This window comes from Cylas formicarius, unplaced genomic scaffold (assembly GCF_029955315.1).
Source record: "Cylas formicarius isolate icCylForm1 unplaced genomic scaffold, icCylForm1.1 PGA_scaffold_4__25_contigs__length_36172078, whole genome shotgun sequence".
Taxonomy (NCBI): domain Eukaryota; kingdom Metazoa; phylum Arthropoda; class Insecta; order Coleoptera; family Brentidae; genus Cylas; species Cylas formicarius.
The window spans coordinates 1,123,254-1,145,140 of NW_026844334.1; the positions used below are offsets into that span (position 1 = coordinate 1,123,254).

At 37.7% G+C, this 21,887-nt stretch overlaps 3 protein-coding genes across 5 annotated transcripts in view; all 3 read right to left on the reverse strand.

Moving 5' to 3' along the window:
- LOC132700488 (NADH dehydrogenase [ubiquinone] 1 beta subcomplex subunit 2, mitochondrial-like) overlaps window positions 1-21,887 on the reverse strand; it is a 190,286-nt gene that overhangs the window by 67,074 nt on the left and 101,325 nt on the right. The window lies entirely within an intron of this gene.
- LOC132700483 (suppressor of lurcher protein 1) overlaps window positions 1-21,887 on the reverse strand; it is a 202,204-nt gene that overhangs the window by 65,011 nt on the left and 115,306 nt on the right. For all 3 annotated transcript variants that reach the window (XM_060667836.1, XM_060667837.1, XM_060667839.1), the window contains one exon: window positions 373-587. In XM_060667836.1, the coding sequence (XP_060523819.1) occupies window positions 373-587 (215 nt within the window). The remainder of the gene's footprint in view (window positions 1-372; window positions 588-21,887) is intronic.
- LOC132701342 (uncharacterized) lies at window positions 7,035-8,700 on the reverse strand. The gene is made up of 2 exons (XM_060669151.1): window positions 8,574-8,700; window positions 7,035-7,617 (listed from the first exon to the last, which is right to left on the reverse strand). The coding sequence occupies exons 1-2, from the start codon at window positions 8,692-8,694 to the stop codon at window positions 7,148-7,150; spliced, it is 591 nt and encodes a 196-aa protein (XP_060525134.1). The 5' UTR covers window positions 8,695-8,700; the 3' UTR covers window positions 7,035-7,147.

Here is a 21,887-nt window from a genome sequence, read left to right on the forward strand (position 1 = left end):
TGGTGTGAGCGTGTCAGAGACGATGGATGCAGAAGTTACTCATTCCTACTACTAATGTCGTCATTTAATTGATCTGATCTTCAGGAACGTAGACTACAAAAAGAAAACCTTATATATCCTAAACGTCTCAAGTTTTGAGATACAGGGTGGAGAAGCTCTCAAATGCATTTAATTCAATTTTGTCGGAGAGAGAGTGGTCAGGTTTTATAGCGGGACGATTCTTTGGTCTGTGGTTTTCTTTGAATGTGCCTCACCATTTTTCCAAGTGTCAAGTTGTCAGTAAAAATAAAAATTGTGTTTAACGTAACTTTACATAATTATTGACTAGTCGTCATGAAATAATTTTAAAAAAAAGAAGAAGAAATCACTCACGCCTGTCGATGAATCTAAAGTAGCCGTGGAAACCGCTCGAGTTGGATTTCCGGTGCCCGGAATGGAACTCGAGGACGAGGCCCGGACCCGAGGAGTACAGAACCGGAGAAATATCCGTCAGTCGGCCGCACATCAGGTTTTCCCAGGGCGTGTACTCGTTGACGTCCGCGCTGTCCAAATGGATGAATATTTTCACGTAGTCGCCGCGAGCGCAGCTGAAACGGAAACCAAATCTTCCATTAATTACAACACGAATGGTCGTATGAGGTACTTTACATTTTGACTGTGACTCTTAACGACGCCCGGCGTTGCCAGACCGTCAAAATTTTCCGATTTAGCGGGGAAATTACGTAAATCTGATGGTTTCCATAGTGCATTCAGCATTCAGAACTAACAACACAATAGGGAAAATTTTAAAAATAAATAAAACGAAATATCCAGAATCTCAAAAATCAATTGTCTACAAGTTGAAATGCGGATCTTGCCCTAAAATTTATATTGGACAAACATGCAGATCCTTCCAGAAATGCATTAACGAACACAAAAGAGCGTTTAAAAACAATAGTCTAGATTCCAATTATTCATCACACTTAAACACAGAAAACACATTTTTAACGACAATTTTGATATTTTACATACAGCACAAAGAGTAGAAAATTAAATTTAATGGAAGCCATGGAGATTAACGATCAATTAGGTTTAAATACCTCTCTTTTATTTAACTTAAATTCTCATCTTTAATTAAGTTTTATGCTCATTTTTCGGTATATATAGTTACAGGTAGTTTGTAAATATTACATCTGATAAAGACACGGTGTTGTCGACACAATTGTCATGTAAATATATATAATTTCGTGGAAATCTGAACTTTTGGTTCTTATTTATTTTGATAAATGGATTTTCATCAGGTAAAAGCCACCTCAGTTCAATAATTGGAGATTGTAAGATTAATTTTTATTTTAAGTGAATTCAGCGGCGTGCCATCAATATCTGCCAAATCGCCGCCCTAATTATTGACATTCGACACCCCGTATACATAAAATATTCCCTTAGACGCGAAACAGGCTTCCCTATCGCGTAATTTCCATTTCCCGCCACCTCCGGAAAACTAATTGGAGGAAAACTTCACACACAAGGTAATCGTCAACGCCAGACGGAAATTCGCAACCCGCCCCCGCCCGGCCGCCCCCCGGGGGACGGTCGGAACAACGAGACAACACTCGAGACGATAATTGTTAAGCGCATTGTTTCTAACGTGCCCTGTACTGCCGAGGACTTAACTAGTCGCCCGGGGTTACGACGTCTGCCTCAAAATTTCCCTTTTTCGCTGACAAACGAACGTCCCTTTGCCGCGAAAGAACCGTAAAGACGCGGATATGCAACCAACATTACGCTTCGTAATGTTGGCTGCCTAACCCAAGACCACGAAAGAGCGCATTGCAGCAGTCACTGGTATTTACCCACTGCACATACTGAGGGACCTTATTTGAAGTAGTTATTTAAGGGAGTGTGTCGTAGGTGGCCCCCTCGGGGGCGATGATAATCGACCAACACCCCGCCCCCCTTCGTTCAAGATAATACACGCTATATCCATCTCCATCACGTACTCATAAATCTTTGTCGCCGGGATTTACTATCCCTGATCGTTTTCATATTCCTCCCTCGACGAGACTGAAAAATGATATATGGCACTATATAACTTCAAACAAATAAAGTAATTTCCGCGCATTTTAAGGTATTTCGCGGCAAATGTAGCGACGAAACGGATCCCGCTTGTTTATCTTGATTTATCCTTCGTCTACGTAAGCGCGTATACCTTGTAAGGTGTGTCCCGAAGTATATCGTTTCGGCTTGAGGCGGACCGTCCTCCTGAAAGTATCGCCGTCACTTTATTTTTATTTATTTTTATCTCCATGCAGATTTGTTTGCCTTGTAAGTGACCGGTAAATGCTTTACGTTCTTAAAACATCGTGGGTTAGTTGATTTTCCGATCACGACTAGCTTTCCTTTTTCTCTCCCATTCATATTGGCAGCTCTTAACACTGTTATTCGTTCTTCAGAAAGTTTTCGACATACACACTTTTCGCTTCGAAATTTAAAAAGCACCAGTTTCGTTAGCATTAAAAATGTCTTTAGCAGGGTTCTCTTCTGCTAGTTTTGCCATCTTCTTCTCCAGCCAATCGTTAATGACGTTCCTGTCGACATCATGGGCTTCGCCACTTGTCTGTCCATAATTTATACCTTGTTTCTGTTTGAACTTCCCCAACCATCCTTCCGAAACCTTGAAATCGATAATGCCAAGCTGCTCGGCAAACTTTTCTGCTTTTAGTTTTACGATAGGTCCAGAGAGAGGTACATATGATGGTGGATGCGCCAGTGATTTATTTTTAATTGCTGGATATGTGTGGTTGCCTAAATCATGGTGCTTATTCGTTTACGTCAAATCCCGATAGAACGAGTAACGGCAATTATTTATACTTTCAAAAACGCGAAGCCGAATTAGTCTTTGCGGGTGTGCTCGTGCTTGCTGACCGAGCACTGAAAAAATTTCACCCTCCACCCGGAAAAAACGAAAACCCGACCGTAATAATTGAAATTTTAATTTGAATTCCGAATCGCGCAGCGAAAATGGGCCAAAATTTCACGCCCGCTTTTAAGGGGCGCTCCTAAAAGCGTCCGTATTTCTTTATACTTCTGTTACAATTACGGAAAGCGCTGTTATCTGCGGGTTCGCCGCCGCCGCCGCCGAGATTACGTCCGGATCGCTCCGGGACTCCGGGGTCCGCTTTAAAACCGCGATAAAACCTTTTTTTTTTATCCGGTCCGGCTCGCCCCCTCCCCCCGACCGTAATCGCCGGCGCAAATGGTCCTTGAAATTTTCCACGGTGTTTGTTTTGGTTCCGGGAATTCCGGCGGCCGGCAATCAGAATCCGGGACCTTTCGGGGAAAAAAAACACGAGAGAGACGAAGGAAATTCAAGAGCGGTGACATTAACAATCCCGGAGACTATCCGTAGTGCCACATTTTTATAAAACCACAAATAGTTAATTTTTTTGAGCAGCAGGATATCTTTGGGAATGAGCAGTTTGGATTTAGGGAGGGGCGCGCTACCATACAAGCGATAAGTAAGGTTGTGGGAGATGTGGTGGTGGGTCACCAAGACCTTAGCAAGGCCTTCGACTGTATCTCGCACGATCTTCTTAAACAGAAGCTGTTTAGGTATGGATTTTGCGGCGAAACCCTTAAGCTAATAGATTCTTATTTACTCGACAGGGAACAGTTTGTGGGCGATGACAGACGTAAATCCTCTTTGGTGAAGGTCTCCAGTGGTGTCCCGCAAGGTTCCGTACACGGGCCTGTATTTTTTATAGTGCATGTTGCTGATCTATGCAGTTTTTTGGGGTCTGTCAAATGCCCTAATGACAGTGTATTATGCTATAAGACTTCTTGTTGGGGCTAAGCACAATGAACATTGTACTCCACATTTTAAAAAATATAACATAAAGACACTGCCCTGGATCTATATTCTCTATAATATTTAAGAAATTCACAAACATACTAATATATTTGAAGGTGTGTCTCCTGGTTATCCAACACGTGTAAAGAGTCTTATAAGAGTTCCAAAGTACAGGCTAGTTTCATGAGACAAAAAGTCTTTAAACATGAACTTGTACAATATGCTGCCAGATAGGTACAGACATATGGCTTTTGAGCTGTTCAAAACAAACGTTAAAGTGTTGGTTATTGAAAATTGTTTCTGTAGTGTTGAAGAGTATTCCATCAAAATAAAAAAACTAAATTAAAATCTTTGGCTTACTGAAATGTGTGAAGATGATAGCATACTATTTTGCACACGATTTTTCAATATCGCCTGACAGAATAAGAAGCATAGTATACTCTATGCGATTGTAAATAAGCGATATATAAAATTTTAAAAATTGACTTTGACCCGGTCGCATTTTGAATTTAGACTTTAATTTTTCAAAATACTCGCATTGCTCCGGGAATGTAAAATTTTTCTGGAAAGTTGAGGTTAATGTGGGCTATTCCTAAATATCTCAAAATCTTCCCTACTCCCCTCCATTTACCCGCAACTAATTTTATTTTGAATTTCTTAACCCTCTCACGAAAATAAATCCTGACGGCGAACCGTATTATTTATATTTAACTTTTTAACACCGTTCGATACAGAAAGGAGCAAAATATACGTCATAAAAATTTCAGGTCTTTACGATTATAAGTAACTGATAAACAAAAATTTGAAGATTAACTATCGAACTTGAGCCGGTATCCTTTTTAATTTAGATTTTTATTTTCCAAAATACTTACATTGCTCCGGGAATGTTAAAATTTTTATCTAAAGTTGAGGCCAACGAGGTCAATTTCTAGATACTTCAAAATCAATTCTTCGCGTTTATAAATAATCGATATACAAAATTTTAAAAATTAAATATCGAACTTGAGCCGGTTTTCTCTTCAGTGAGGTTTATTACTAGATTTTGTTTTGAATTTTTTGACCGTTGTTTAGCACCGTTCGATACAGGAAGGAGGAAAACATATGTCGAAAAAACTCAATTTTTTAAGTTTGTAAATAATCGATATACAAAATTTTCAAAATTGACTATTATATAAGGTTGTTCGGAAAATCATTTCGTTTTTTCCCGTCAGAGGACTTAATTACGTTTTTTCGAAACCAACTTCACACTTAAGCCGCATAACCATTATATGTCTTCAGAGCTGATATTGCAAGGCTTGTGTGTGAAAAAGTTCTATTAATTCTACGCAGTAGTTTTTGGTTGGTGCCCTTTTAAATATGGAGAGCAATAAGCAGCATTTTCGTCATATTTTAGTTTTTTACTTCAGAAAAGGTAAAAATGCTGTCCAAGCGAGAAAAAAATTGACGGATGTGTATGGAGAAGGCGTGTTAACGGTACGCCAGTGCCAGAACTGGTTTGCAAAATTTCGATCCGGCAATTTTGATGTCGAAGATGCCCCACGGTCTGGAAGGCCGGTCGAAGCTGACAAAGATGCGATAAAGGCATTAGTTGATGCAAATCGGCGAATAACCACACGAGAGATCGGTGAGAGATTAAATTTGTCGAATTCGACTGTTTATGGCCATTTGCAAGGCATAGGCTTAACCTCGAAGCTCGATGTGTGGGTGTCCCATGTCCTTACGGAGCGATATTTGTGTCGTCGCGTTGACGTGTGTGATTCGCTCCTCAAACGTCAAGAAAATGATCCATTTTTGAAGCGGATTATTACTGGGGACGAAAAATGGGTTGTATACAACAATGTTAAACGCAAGAGGTCATGGAGCAGAAAAGATGAACCGGCTCAAAGCGTGTCAAAAGCCAACATTCACCAAAAAAAGGTGATGCTCTCCGTTTGGTGGGATGTCAAAGGAATCGTTTTTTTTTTGAGCTTTTGCCGGACAATACAACGATTAATTCAGAAGTCTATTGTCATCAACTGGACAAATTGAATGATTCACTTAAAGAGAAGAGGCCCGAATTAATCAACAGGAAGGGTGTAGTGTTCCACCAGGATAATGCGAGACCTCACACAAGTTTGGTCACTCGCCAAAAACTTTTACAGCTTGAATGGGACGTACTGCAACATCCACCATATTCTCCAGATCTGGCGCCTTCCGACTACTATTTGTTCCGGTCCCGGCAAAATTTTTTGGATGGCAAAACCTTTACCTCAAATGAAGATGTCAAAAACCACCTGAACCAGTTTTTTGCCAGCAAGGACCAAAACTTTTATGAGAGGGGAATTATGTTACTGCCAGAAAGATGGCAAAAGGTGTTGGACCAGAATGGCCAATATATAATTTAATAAAATATTTATTCATTATACGAAAACTGTCTTTCATATTCCCCAAAAAAAACGAAATGACTTTCCGGACAACCCAAAAATATTAATAAATATAAATAAGCGACATACAAAAATTAAAAAATTGACTATCAAACTTTGAGCCGGTTTTCTTTTTAATTTAGATTTTTTTTTACATCGCTCCGAGAATGTTAAAATTTGTTTCAAAAGTTGGGGTCAATTAGTTCTATTTCTCGCTACTCCCATACGTTTATCCGCACCTATATTTTTTTAAATTTTTTACCCCCTCACAAAAATATTTCCCGATGGCGAACGGTACGATTTATGTTCGACTTTTTGATACCATCCGATAGAGGAAGGAGCAAAATACATATGATACAAATTTCTTTTTCATTTGAGCTTTTATTTTTTTTTAAATATATAAATAATATATAAAATTTTTGTCAAAAGTTGAAGTCAATTAGGTTTATTTATCGATATCTTACAGTCCCCCTAGTTGCTTCCGTTTTTCCGTAACTATTTTTTGTTAGAAACTTCTTCTTAGACCTATATTCGATTTTTCGATACCGTTCGATTGAAGAAGCAGCAATGTATACACAACGTCAATTGCAGCTTTTCACAATTGTAAATACTCCTTACAGAAAAATTCAAAAATTGATTATCGACTTTTGAGACATTCTTTGGTTTTTTAATTTTTACAGTACAGTTGCTCCAGCAAAGTTAAAATTGTAATCGAAAGTTCAGGTCAATAAGGTCTTTTTCTAAATACCTCAAAATCCCCATACCCTCTCACAAAAATAATTCCTCAAGGCGAGCGATATGTTTTTTATTGAACTTTTCGAAACCGTGTATAAGTCAAACAGCTATCGGAGTCTGTATTGAGGTATTTTGGACAAAAAACAACAGACAAGTAAGATCCTGAAGTTTATTGTCTTTTTCACATGTTTCTTCCGTAGCCGTATCCGAAAATGGCGGCGAAGTTGGGCCTGTACACGACGAGCATGTAGTACATCACGACGAAGTACATTAGGACTCCTGCGAGGTCCATGGACGCCATAAAGGCCCACAGCAGCGCCCACACTCGCTTCCTGGCTTCCTCCTCACGCGGGTTCCTCGGCGCCGATTCTCTATCGACGGCCTCCCCTTCGACCTGGTGGATGTCATCTCCGTGGCGGTCCGCCTCTGTGAGCTCGTTCCGAATGTTAACCAGTGCGCCGCTGGTACCCGGCAGTAAATTTTCGAGTTCCCTATCTTCTTCTCCGCTCGCGGGTAGCGCTCGGTGGGCGCCTTCTCCGTCGGCGACGCCACTTTCTATTTCTCGAGGAGGCCCGGCCCGGATTTCATCGTGTACGTTTTCTTCCGGGGCGCCCGGATCGCCGGTGTCCTCTATCCCGTCTTCCCGCACTCCTGGTCGTTTGATCGGGCCAAAAAATTTAAGTTCTAAGAGTTATCAAGCAGTTTAGGTATAGGTTTCAGTTTACAGTTAGGGTTGTCGTCCTTTCTGATTGACTCGGTGTATTTAAAATAAAGGCGCAGGGAAAAAAGAGATGTACGTCGCTTGTGGCGTAATGTACGTAAGCGCTTGGAACGTCGTACGGGAATCAGCAACGAAAAAGAAACGTTTTTATTTTTTGTCTGTTCTCCGTATCCTGTTATCTGTTCTCTGTTCTCTGTCGATATTTCATAAAAATGCGAATAACTTCGGAGAATTGAAATTTAGGACTAAAGACAAATTAAGAGATGAAACCTGCTCATAAATGAAGGCAAATGTCATCATTTCTTTAAATGAAATCAGTGGCTTGCCACTGACTGTGCGTGAACGGATTAGATTTTGGTTAATTATGTCGCCACGGCACTGGTTAAATAACTTTTTTTATGAAAAATAAAATATCTACCTATATATCTATCTAGTATTTACTTAGCAACTGCTATCCTTCAGAAAAGAAATTATTTTAATGTTCGTTTTACTTTTACAGTTTTAATGAAATAACATAACATATAAAGATTTAAAAAATACACCTCAGAATTTACGTAGCCCGTATTCGTACTAATTGAAGTATTTTAAGAAAACTGTTAGACAATAATAATGATACTTCTCTGCATGCTATCATGTTAACGATATTGTTCCATAAATTAAATTTCTTCGAAAACTATCGGAGATTGGAAGAATTTTTATTTTTAGGGAAATCAGTGGCGTATCATGCCACGTCTGCCAAAATAGACAGGCGAAATTTGGGTACACTGAATAATGCATAGTAGTAATGACAGTTCAAGAATAAATTTTCTCATTTTTACAAATAAATTCCCATAAGAAAATTTAAGCATGTATATATAAAAAATAGTAAAGTGAGTAGCGAGCTCACCTTCGACTTTATCAAAAAGTGTGCGGCCCCCCCGAGGGAGCATCTCGGTCTCCTCGTCCTTGCCGGCAAATTCCAGGGGCGGACTCTCGCAAAAGAACCAATCTTTTAAGTATCGCCACATCTCACCCCGATCGCGATCGCACTTGAGACTGCTGGGATCGACACCATCGATCGAGGCCGTTGTCGATCGCTCACTATAGTCCAGGACGTTTCGGCTACGACATACGTAGCCAGAAAACGTCCGAAGTCTACGTACACCCGTCATTTTTCGCTTCTAAGCTTGGTAGTGGTGGAAAAAATATAAAAAAAAAACAAGACCCCAGTTCTCATCGCTAGCAGAATAATTTTACAGTCCAGAAATAAAAATAGATTTCTTTAATGAAGCCTGCAAGTAGGCAACCCACAATTTCCCCTGTGGTTTAAGAAAAAGGCGTTTTCTTCTTCGCCCATGGTTTTTTCGAAGGGTCGTGAAAGAAGATCTGAACGTTTTCAGTAAGAATATTATTAACAATTAATCGGGGTTCGCTTTGTTTCGTCATAAACGAAGCTGATATTTTAAAGCGAATGAAAAAAAAAGCTCCATTAATAGGAAGGGAGATAAAGCTAGGGTTTTATTTCCAAAAACTCACTCTAGCTTTGTTTCTGAAATCTTAATGAACTGTTCATATTTTGTTTCCACTCGTTCTTATATTTTTTAGACCCTTTCTGCTTTTATTGCGGATCACAATAATTGTGTTTTGGAAAACTGCAATATTGATGCACATTAACTTTCCCAGAAATGATTTTTTTTTATTTTGTTATGTTATGTTAACAAATAAAAAATAAAGAGTATAGCTCCCACCACTAGATAGAAAAATAACACCTTAAAATTAGGCAACCCGCAATTTCTATAGGATTTTTTTAAAGGATTCTTTTGTATTGTTACTAGTATGTGTATTAGACTTTGTGATAATTATTGTTGAACTTTCTATTTTCAAAAGTGGCAATAAATTGTTTCCCAGGACTTATTTTATTTGCATGTGTTCTTATATTTTAGACACTTGTTATGATGGATAAGTGTTCGTTTTTGGTTGAAAAAGGTTTGTTCAACCATAGTGTTTATGTGTATATTACTGTTGTGTTGCAACAGCGCTGGACAAAACATATTAGTTAATGTATTATAGTTTTTACAGGACCGTAATGAGACCCATTTTGTAGAAAACAATTTAAAAATTTCAAATTCTTTAGATTTCTTGTCTTGGACTACACTTGAAAGTTCATTATTTGTTTCGCGAAAATGTTATTTTTTGAGAACTTCAATATATGGTATGATAACTAAGATAAACACCGTTTGAACAAATACAACTTATTATTCGAAATAAGCGAGTTGTTATTAAATTGCCACTCGCTACTTAAACAATTAAAATTCCTTATATCGACTTCCACTTTAATGTATTTTTCTTTTTTCTTGCTGTAAATTTTACCACTTCCGAGAAATTTTGGAAAATATTTCATTTTTCAATATTAATTTTAATTCACCTGTTAATGGTTCGTCAAAAAAAATCCATACAAATCTATGAAGCAAAGAAAAGAAGAGAAAGGCGACTATTATGTTCATTGTTCGGTTTTTTTTTATTGTTGGATATGATTTTTGTTTTGTTTATTTCTTATATTAATACTTTTCATACAAAATGCTGCACCAAAATTAAATTTATTTTAAGGCAACTGGAAAATAAAACAGAAAATTTAACTAACTTTTTTGAAACTTGTCCTATTACTGCCACTAAAAACTTCGCATGAATAAGAGATAAAGTAAGACATTGCCAAAATAAGAAGTGCAAAAGCGATGTTAACCTACGAAGTCGTTCAGGTCGCTAAGCTTTGGCGCCGAAATTGCTCGGGTGCACGTAGTACCTTCCAGCATACGCCTTCGTCTTGGTCTAATGCGAATCACGTCATCGGTATAGGCGACGACGATAAATGCTTTACCACGTACGCACCTTTTCTATAGGGGTATCGAATATCCCGTAATTATTGATAAGGCGATCAGGCTCGACGAAATGTTTGTGATTTATGTCCGTGTTACGGCTAGCGTCCAGGGAATCGCGTGCACCGTTAAAATTCCGATTCGATTGCTGAATTTTTATTTTCGATGGCCCATGCAAAAGTGGCAGCCCAAAGTTGCCAGCCAAAATGGCGACGAGTTTTTGAAAAAAGGAAAAAAGGAAAAATTTCAAATGGAAAATATTTTTTCGTTGTATACTTTGTCTCAAAGTATACCGTTTCGGATTATCGACGCGCCAGGCTACTTGACATTGACGGTCCACCACTGATTTCTCTTAAAATAAAAATAACTCTTACAATATCCAATCATTTCAAAAGAAATTTGATTTCTAAAAAAAATAAAAAGCTGTTCTCTGCATAGTCATAAAAATATATAACAGAAAACGAAAAACCAAAGAATTATTAATTCTATTGTTGTTGTTGTTTAACAGTTGTTTGACATCAGTTTTTAAATTCGGTCCTTCGCGTCTTGTTCTTAAGCAAGAAGACGCAGAAGATTCGGCTCCATAAAATTTTATTCCCGAAATTTTTTCAAAAATGAAAATTGGCCATAACTGAAAGACTGTGCTTAGGATGTCAGTTAATGTTATATGGCGATGTTGTATTTAAGATTTTCTTCTGTTGTACACGGTGTTCAAGATATTAGGTACTATATTCAAAAATTGTGTCTGAAATTTGTAGCCACATCGAGGGCCATCACCATTTCACGATTTCTCGTCCTCAATCTAGACGCGATGACGTCATTTAACGTACCGCATGGCATCAGAAAACAAGTGTTTTCTTGAAAACTACTTAATCCATTGGAAAAAATCATATACCAGGAAACGTGGGAGATCCAAGGCTATAACCCTCTATTTCGAACATTGAATTATATACAGGGTGTGTCGTTCATGGACAAAAAAATCTATCTTTTTGTGGGTAAATTATTGGGGATCAATGAAAACCTGCTAAGGATGCGATAATTTGGTTTGAAAAGTATAGTAAACTATGTCGAGAGAGAGTTTCAGGTTTTGTCAATTATACAGGGCGCGCGAGATATTTGGAAAAATATCATTCGACAACACTATAATTTATACAAATTTTAATATTTAACAAAGTTTGCCGTAAACTTGAAGTTCGGCGAGACTTGAAAGAAACTTTATACAGGGTGCCTGCACAATAAAATTACATAGATTTTGCGAAAATTCCATAGTGGTCCCCAGGAGCGCGATAGAAAAACAATGCGTTCCTCTAATACAAGAAACCGCGAAGCGGCTTATTTGGGAAATAAAACTTGCTTAGTACCTTTCCGAACAAAACCCCAAATAATTAGATTCTGGACCTGTTCGGCCATATTTCATGCTTACAGCTTGCCCGGGTCTTTCCTTAATTCGCATCAGTTAGTCACTTTCTTATATCTATGAACAGACTTTACATTTCTAAATTGTAATGAGATTGCTCGCGTGTTTTAATAAAATAAACAATAATTTATCTCTCAAAAACGAACCTAGAGCATCTAGACTTCTATAGGTGTGTGGACAGCGTCGTAGTAGATACTTTGGGAAGTATTTACATCAGCTTACCTTGAGAACGAGTACCTCAAGTCAAATCCTGAACCTTTTTATTTTACCTATTTTTTTTAGAAAAATGCAGACGCGGGCGTACCTCGAGAACACCCCGTATAAATCGATTCCGATCGCGTAGGCGGATAAACAAATAGATAAACGCGGGATGGTACATTGCCAGCGTCCGAATTGACATTTTAGCAGTTTAGGCCGCTGCCGCTCCCATTAACAACATAATTAATGTAAATATAACGGGATCAACAATTTAGCTAAAAGCCGACGGCAAAAACGGTCAAACGCAGTAATTTCGTTCGAAATAACGAAAATTATTTCCTACGCCCCCGGGCTCGATATTTGCGATTTTCGTTTCAATATCGAATTCCCTGGCCGCAAGCGGAGCTTTGTTTATAAAAAAAAACGAAATAAAATAAATTAAATTATAAAAATGATTTTTTTTAAACAAAACTAACCGATAAGTTAGCTTAACCCCACAGATTCTTTCTAATTTAATGCGAAAGTGAATTTTGATGCACAAAGATCTAGCCGTAGCAGATGAGTTTTAATTCTAGCGCAAGCGCGCTTTGTTGATTTCGGTGAAATATCGACAGAATTAGATTGAAAGTTTGAAGTAAAAGAAACCTAACCTAAAAAAGTGGTTTGCTTTAACTTACCAGTTTGACTTGGTTGTTTTATTTTCAGTTTTTGAAGAAATTTCCGTCATATTTCCGTCACATCGTAGGTATGTTATTCTAAGATAATGCGCACTGTGCTGACTGTGAAATGGACTTTTCCAATAATTCCAGCTTAAAGGCTCACATAACGAGAAAGCATCCAGTTTCTTTTAATTTTTACTTGATGTCTGTCTTGTTTTTTTAATTATAAAGGCACCAAAAAAATTTTTTTTTATAAACAGTGATATTTTTTGGAGCAAATATTTTTTCATATATCCGTTGCACAATTATGTAATTGTCTTTATCATGTTATTACATTTTAGGGATGTTGACGAGCCTTTTTCCTGTTTCCGCACTGAAGCGTCAAGCTGCGAATGACGTCCAAATTTACCTTAATTTTGTTAAAAATATCACGGCCGTTATAAAGTGCGGACGAAATTGCTTAAACGTGCGAGGGGGGCAGGGGCGGTCATTTTTCACATTCAACAAATTATCTCGTGATTTAGGGCCGTTTTTCTGATGTTCTCTGCGACGATTGCGTTCCATCGTGACAAATAGGGGTAATAATTTCGCGTGACACACGTGGGGTCGTCATTTACTAACGGTCCGGATCATGATTTATTCGAATAGGGGGCGGGGGGGGGAGGCCAACGCGCGTGACCAGTTTTCCAAAACAGGGAAATTACGTTTAGGTCAGTATTTAAAGGGGGGTTGGTTGTCATTTTCGAGTTGGTGATCCTGTGTGCTGTTGTGAGGGCTAATACACGCGTGTTGCTTGCCGCTGTAGCAACCTGTGCAATTTTAGCCTACCGGGTCGACTTGACATCGCGGTATACACATTACCGACGGCCTAGTATAAACACTTTAGTTTGGGGAATTTCCCATCTGCTTCCGGTGGATCCGGAGGTCCTTACGGAACAAAAATCAGAATTGCTGAATTTAAATTGTAATTAACGTACATCAGGAAATAACATTCGACGAGATCGAGAGAGAACCCAGAGCTTAAAGCTGCACGTCTAGAACTTCTATATAAATCGAGAGAGAACTGCTGGACGTGCACCTGTAGAATTTATAAAAGACGATCCATTTTCAATATATGCGTTTTAAGGGTCCCAGTACCTGGAAGTTTCTCCTATGAATGAATGAATGGAGTATTTGCGCGGAAGTGCTTATAGAGCAAAGACCGGAATTCCTGAATATAAATTGTAATTAACATTCAGAACATTTGAAAAAATCAAGAGAGAACTGTGTAGCATGAACAATCATAAGTCCTTAGGGCCTGAAGAACCCCTAAAGCACGATCTATTTTTGTACAATCAACAGAGGACTAAGAGGAATAAAGAACAATAAGTGCCCAGGGTTTGGAGGTGTGTGGTCTGTTCATAGATACAAGAAAGTGACCAATTGCTTTTGAATGGGATTATCCAAGGGTGATCATTAACATACAATGCAACAAGATTATTACCTAAAGTTTCGGAATTTAAATTCAAGTAAAATTGTGGTCCGTAATAGATCATTATTTTATACCTACCTGTGTTTAATATTCTTTGATTGAGTATACTACTTAGTTTAAATTTATTAGTAATCATTCTATTTCGTGTGTAATACAGCGTGTGTTGAATTGTGTGCGAATTATACAAAATATGTGCGAGTCTAGTGTATCTCACTACCCTACAGTATTCTATTGAGACTGAGGAAGTTATAAATAATGTTTATTTGACTATCATTGAACGTGGTGCCAGCAAGCAAGAATCTTTATAAGAAACGGCGTAAAATTTACCAGTTATACAAGGAACAAAGCGTGCCTACATTAGATATCTTATCTAGGAGGCTTGACAAAGATGAAACCGGTGTTAAATGGAAGTGTTTTCAACACATGGGTTATAGATTTAAAAAAATTGACAGAAAACAAGTTTTAATAGAATATTTTAGAATTCGGAATTGGCGACTGAAATATCTAGAAAACATTAGGATTTGCAGAGAACAACAAAGGCCAATTATTTACTTGGATAAAATCTGGTTCGACACTTATGATACCCCGGAAAAGGTTTGGGTTGACTCAACTGATAAGTGTAAAACAAACGCGCCATCTAAAAGAGGCAAAATAATAACTATTTTGCATGCTGACTCTAAAGATGGTTGGATTCCAGATGGAAGTTCTCTGTCTGCGAAAAATATTAAATATTCTTCTCTGTATTACACCGAACCAAAGAATATTAAACACTGGTAGATATAAAATTATTTTCTATTACGGACCACAATTTTACCTGAATTTAAATTCCCAAACTTTAGCTAATATTCTTGTTGCATTGTATGTTAATGACCACCCTTGGATAATCCCATTCAAAAACAATTGATCACTTTCTTATATCTATGAACAGAACAGAACGGATAGGCATTTTTACTGTGAGTATGCAACCAATTATACACGGGTGCGGTATTCTCGCAGCCCCGATATTAACGAATGAATATATTAAACACTCTCTATAACGAGAAGCGAATTTTGTTTATCAAATTGAGCTTCCCACCCCCCGGTGTTGCGCCCCCCGCACAGCCGCCGAGCCGAACCGAATAACCGTGCAATCTATTTCAATTTTGCGCGGACGTCCATAAATCTTTTTTTCCTCCGGGAGGGGAGACAGACGGGGGCAAAACGTATCGACCTTATTTTTGCCCGAAGTTCGATAAAGTTTGTCCGTCGCTTTTCGAAAAACAAAATCGAGTGCCGCAAAAATACCTGCCTCGAGCATTTTGTTTTTTATTGACAAAAACGGTCGATATTAATTTATGGAATTGTTCCGGTGGCGTCGAACGAGCGGGATATATACCGGGTGTCTTTTGATAATTCTCTGCGTGTTTTTTTTTACTTATTAAAAAAATCCGATTTCGGAACAGTTTTCGTGTTTGGATTGGATTAGATTTTACTTCTAATGGCCACGACTGCAATAGGTCGCTCGGCCAGCTTACGACAGGTATAACATATACAAAATTCCTGAAGAATGCCTTCCTTAAAGAAGGGTCTGGACCAATCCACCATCCTCCAGGTTAATTAACATATACAAAAACGGGAACAACTTCTAAATAAATTGTCATAAAATGACGACCGATTATTCAAACGGCTCCCGCAATTGTCTTATACACACATCACAAATTCGTGTACATCCGCGTAAAACGAACACTGTTTCTTAAAATTATAGGCACTACGACTCTATCACTTCAGATAACAAAAAATTTTCTTTAAATGACACCCATTTCTACAGATTTTTTGAAACCGGACAGGAGCAACATCCGCCATGTGCAATGGTTCCATCGAAAATCCAGTTTCCGTGTTTATTTATTTATTACGAGAAGAAGAACAAAAAGAAGAAGAAGAATTTTTTATTAACCACATATTGAATAATAGTAATACGATTGCAGCATGTCAATATAGGGTAAAATACAAAAACAAAATGTAAAAAGTATAAATGAGTGAAAAAAAACGTTTTTTATAAATAGCACAGTAGTGAACAATAACAAATGTAAGGGTCAACAGCACTAAGAAGACAGTACTATACAGTTTTATAGCGCATCGATACCAGTGACAGTGTCAATGTATTTTCACGGTACCTGGCAAAACATTACACAATGTCAGGTTCAACGAGTTGTTCTCAGACTTCCTCAGTCTAAACCTAGGCCGTCTAAGGAGATCCCCGAACGAGTTGAATACGCATGGCAATCGGAATTAGCGCTAAAGTTTCCTTTCGTTCTCTGTATCTCTAATAACTGGTAGTAGATATAGATGCAAGGAAGGGGCATCGCTTTGAATTATTTAAAATAAGGTTGACAATGCTCCCTATATCCTATATTAGCAACGACTCGAATGGCCCTTTTCTGCATTCTAAAAATCTCCACAGCAGCTGAGGAATCACCCCACAGTACCGTGCCATAGCATAAGTGTGAATGCAACAAAGAAAAATAGACCATAAGCAGAGTCCTTGTTCCTATCAGGCCTCTCAGTCGTCGAAGAACGAATATGTTGCTGGACAATCTATTTTTCAGGTCTGAGATATGTTGTTTCCAATTTAGACTATCATCGATCCTAATGCCAAGCAACTTGGCGGACTGTCCACTATTTACCAAGCAATTGGAGGAAAACACAATACTCTGGGTCTTGTCTAAATTTAATTTAAGATAATTATTTTCGAACCAGACATTAGCCCTGTCCTCCAACATGCCAACCCTAACGGACAACTCCTCGATACTCTTAGCAGATGTAGTGAAGGATGTAACGTCGGCAAACATCACGCACTGATTAGGGGCCAAGAAATGATAAAGGTCATTTATGTAGATTGTAAATAGTAGCGGGCCCAGGACGGAACCCTGGGGCACCCCGCTTACTACTGATTCAAGTGATGAACGGTCATCCTGGTATTCTACAAACTGCTGTCGGCCCTGCAGGGCAGACCCCGTATACCATATCTGTATAGCTTTTTAATAAGAAGCTGGTGAGAAACACAGTCGAAGGCCCTGGAGAGATCACTCAAGGTCAAACCAACTAATTCACCTCCCTCGAGGCCCTCAACTATCCCACTCACAACTTTAGACACTGCTTGGATCGTCGAACACCCTAACCTAAATCCAAACTGACCAGCACAAAGACATTCGATCTTATTAATATAAGAAGTTAGCTGATCTTTTAGTAAGATCTCAAAAAAATTTCCGAACAAAGGCACGATTGAAATCGGCTTGTAGTTGTTAGCATCATTTATATCACCTGCCTTATGGATTGGAACTACTCTCGAAATCTTAAACAGCGACGGAAATACACCTGTGTCAATACATTTATTAAATAAAGTGGTTAATTAACCAAGACACTATTGATATCATAAGCATCGCTAGAATAAGATTTTTTTAATCTTAGTATGGCTCGGTACGTATCCTCACAAGTTATCGGATGCAAAAAAAAAGTAGTTTCCTCCAGTGGAATCCCTTCAACACATGCACTCTGTATATTGTGATTCACCGTTAAGATCTTTATAATATTACTCGAGACAGAGCTAAAAAAACTGTTAAGATCGTTTGCTGATAAATCGGATTCTTTATCACATCTCCCAAGACAATTTCTTTCATAGTTAACGATTTTCCAGACATCTTTGTTTTTACTGGTTGATTTTTCGATAAAGCCATCAAAAGCAGATTTTTTGGTTTGTTGAATTTTTTGTTTATATTCCTTATATAGCGATTTATACACTTCTGTATAAAGAGGGTTCTGTGAGACTTTACTGAGAGTTTTAACAGCTAACACTCTGTTTCTAAGAGCTACTAGATCTTTATAATCCCAACAATGTTTGAAATAAAAGATATAGCTCTGGATCTCCTTAGTTTCCTGGTATCCGAATTTTTCCAATGGAGTGAATGGTTTTCAAAAAACCACTTGTTTTCTGAAACCATGCAGTACGTGGCAATTGTAAATGACGCCATCGCGTCTAGATTTATTTCGAGAAATCGTGATTTTCATTCGGATTTTTTCAAATATGCGTATGTGATAGACGAACACCGTAAATACAAAAAAATTGTAGCCCTTGATACGGCCTATAACACTGTTTGAACGGATTAGCTATTGTTTGTTTGTAATAATTTACTGTCTAAAAGAACAATTTTCAGGGTATTTTAAATTTTTGTTAATGACTAAAACACCTTATATATAATCAAAAAATGCCAAATAACCACACAAAAAAAATCTAAAATAAAAAAAAATACTTCGCGTTATTCTATTGCTTCCAATTTAAAGAGTCTAAATGAGGGTCCAGACTTCAACTTCTCTCCCAAGTCTGAAGTCGGTAGCTGCAAATTTGGAGTACTTATTATGTTTATAGGCTATATCGGCATGTAAAAGAACCTGACATCTGAAACACACAAATTATTGCCAATTTTCACCCATTTTTCAGTTTTTTTTTGAATTTGCATATTTTTGAAAAATTGTCAAGAAAAAAAGTTTATGGAGTCGTTTCCTCTGCGTCCTCTGGATCAAGAATTTTTTTCGATTTTGTAAACGGTTTTTGAAAAATCGTCGTTTTTTTTAAATACTTCCCGCCCCCCCAGCCCCCCCCATTTTTAATAAGCTCAGTCACGGGGCAAAGCTGCATTTATACGCCAAATATTAAGTCGATTGCTTCAAATTTCGGACAATTATCGTGTTTCATAGCAAGGTCCAAAAAATAGTGGAAAATCGCGAAAAAAAGATGGATACCGGCGTCTGATCTTGGCCAATTCTTATAAGCTTATGTGCCTCGTGGATGGCTAAAAAGGAGGCAAATTTTTATTTTGTAGCTGCAACGGTTCGAAAACTATTCATGAAAAACCAAAAGACTGTGATCATTTCTGTACCAACGGCGATCCCGTAGGACTTACCGTTATCGAAATATACAATTTTTATAATACTTCAAGCTACTTCGTGCTTCAAGATTCAAATATACCAAAAGTCAAAAAGATTCACTAAACTTTAACTTTTACAATAAACCACCAGCCAGCGTGAAAGTTCTAAGTAATAGAAAATTAAAAAAAAAACTCCGGCTGTGACTGAAGTCAAAGAAGCGTCTGTGAACGGTATGACTCTGCAATGACTTTTTATAATTTTGTTGATGTTGCTTTCTTTTGTTTATTTATATAAACGTCCTGTACTTTGTTATATACACTGTCCTGTTCTTATGTATTATACAATATTTTATATAATGTAACGTAATGTAATGTGTATTATATAATATATACATATTATTTTTATGTATTGTATTTATGACTTGTCATAATTGTAAGAACAAATCGTGGTCAATAAATTCTATTATATTCTATTATATTCTATACTCTATACCAAGAGAAGACGGAAGAGCGTGGAATGTCATATTTGGAGGACACGATTTTTCTAAAGAACAGTTGAAAACATGGCCATTGCAAGAGCAAGCAGCTTTAGAAATGTATTTCGAATGCTCTCCATATAATAGGCCGAACAAAAGCACGCTCTAAACTGCCGAGGAGCTGTGTTAATAAAACCTCGTAACTTGTTAAATTTTCCATTTCGCACGGCGGGTATTCGAATTTTTCGTTAATCGTTTTCTCCGTTTCTGTTTCGAAAGTTTCCGCATCGGAAGTGCTCTCGGCTCGAGCTTTAAAGATCAGGTGGAGCCGGCAAATGCCGACTGTCAATTTGGTCGCTACCATAAATCCGAACTTTGAGCAATAAGGCTAAGCCCCGATCAGGCTGATATCCGGATAAAGAGTCGATATAAGATCCCGCGGCTTTAAGCGTGTCGGCTGTAGTACTCTTTCGAGATCAACCATATAGTTTTTTTTAAATGGACTACTAAGTAACTTGTGTAATTATATTTTTTTATTGCTAAACACATTGATTTTCTTAAAATTTCCTAAGAGTTCCTCTTAGTGAAACCTTTTTTTCTAGTTAATGTTGTTGCTCTATATCTAGATAAGAAATCAAATATAATCTAATTTGAAGAACATTAGTGTAAACAGCAAAGAACTATTTAGAGCCTTAGAGCCTGTTAACGCTTACGATAAGGTTCCCAAAATATCAGAGAAGCGATGTGACAAAAATGTTAGTGCCTAAACTTTCAAGAAAATGCAAACAAAGCCATGGAATTGGTAAAAGAACCGCAGCAACATCATCAACACCAAAAAGACTATGTTTCATTTTCAACCGCTTCTATAGAAGTTTATAACTCGGAAGAAGTTCTCGGTCTTATGGTAGACATCAGTTTAACTAAAGGCGATTACATAACTGAAATCTTATTTTTGTTATTTTTCCGGATTTATCTTGATCAAAGATAAATGTGTTTGATAATTTCGATTGGACTCCGAATTTTTCTTGGATAGGAGAAAGGCATAGGTGCCGAATAAAATCGGGTTTCTTTTTATGTGCTTAACATGGTTAGTACCTTTCGATCTGTTCCTCCCGGGGTCTTTCAGTAGTCATGCAAAGCCAGTTAAAGTGCGGACATAATACATAACCTCGAACTTAAAACCCGGCGTTGTAGGGTGTGTTGTGGTCACAGAAAACAATTACCATATCACCTGACGTTTTTGATAGTCTATAAATTCTTTTCTAAGACATTTTATTAGGAGGATTCAAGGCCTTCTATTCTCTCTTGTTTGCCTTACTGCAATATTGTGTATTATCCATGTTTAGACATTGTCACCTCTTATCGGCTACAGAAAATTAAGAATATTTGCTTTATTTATAACTTTGGAAAATTTGACCATATATCCGGAGCATTGAAGAAATTAAAAAAATTAAAAAATGTTTTCAAGCCCAACTTTCTATGCCCTTTGAAGGGCATAATAAATTAAGGCATTCCTAAATATGACAAATGACAAATGACAAATTAGTATTTTGGGAAATTAATTCGTGGCTTGGATCTGAGACACCGAGCCACACCCACTATGCTGCTACAGCGAACTCCAAAATTCCGATGTTCTTTTACATATAATGCTGCAATTGTGCTCCTTAGATCACGTTCTCAAATGAAAGTTTCTTGGACCATGCAAAACTTTTAGCTTTTATTTTAAAAGGCATTTGCGTCTTCCCTATATGTTATATTAAGGTTCTTCTTTTGTGTGTAGTTTAAATTACATATTTTATTGTTCTGGTTTCATGCTTACTTCTAATTCAAATGTCTAGATTGTATTTAAATATAGGTTAATTGTGAGAATTTCTTTCGACCTATTTCCCTCACGTATTTAAGTAGTTATACAGAGCCGGTTCCAGTGCGGACATCATACATAACCTCAAACCTCAAAACGGCGAGAAGGGGGCCCTAGTGCTTCAAATGTGTGTTCTGGCCTCAGGCAAACAGGCGCCTCGATCTCTGAGGACTACAAAATCGTAAAAATAGGGAAACAGTTGCCGAATGGATGAAAATATCAACCGAACATGCCAGTCAAGAGTTCTAGTTTCAATTGACTCAGCAGCTCCGCAGAGGGATATCGTGCGATTGATTAAGTTCTCTGTTCAATTTAAAGTTACGAGCAGTTTGAAAGTGCACGCGGTATCGAGCTTATGCGATTAG

Excerpts from the sequence above, each read along its gene's own strand:
- LOC132701342 (XM_060669151.1), bottom strand. The coding sequence starts at position 8,694 with ATGTGGCGATACTTAAAAGATTGGTTCTTTTGCGAGAGTCCGCCCCTG. Across the intron at positions 7,618-8,573 it reads ACTTTTTGATAAAGTCGAAG|GAGTGCGGGAAGACGGGATA; the intron begins GTGAGCTCGCTA and ends TCAAACGACCAG.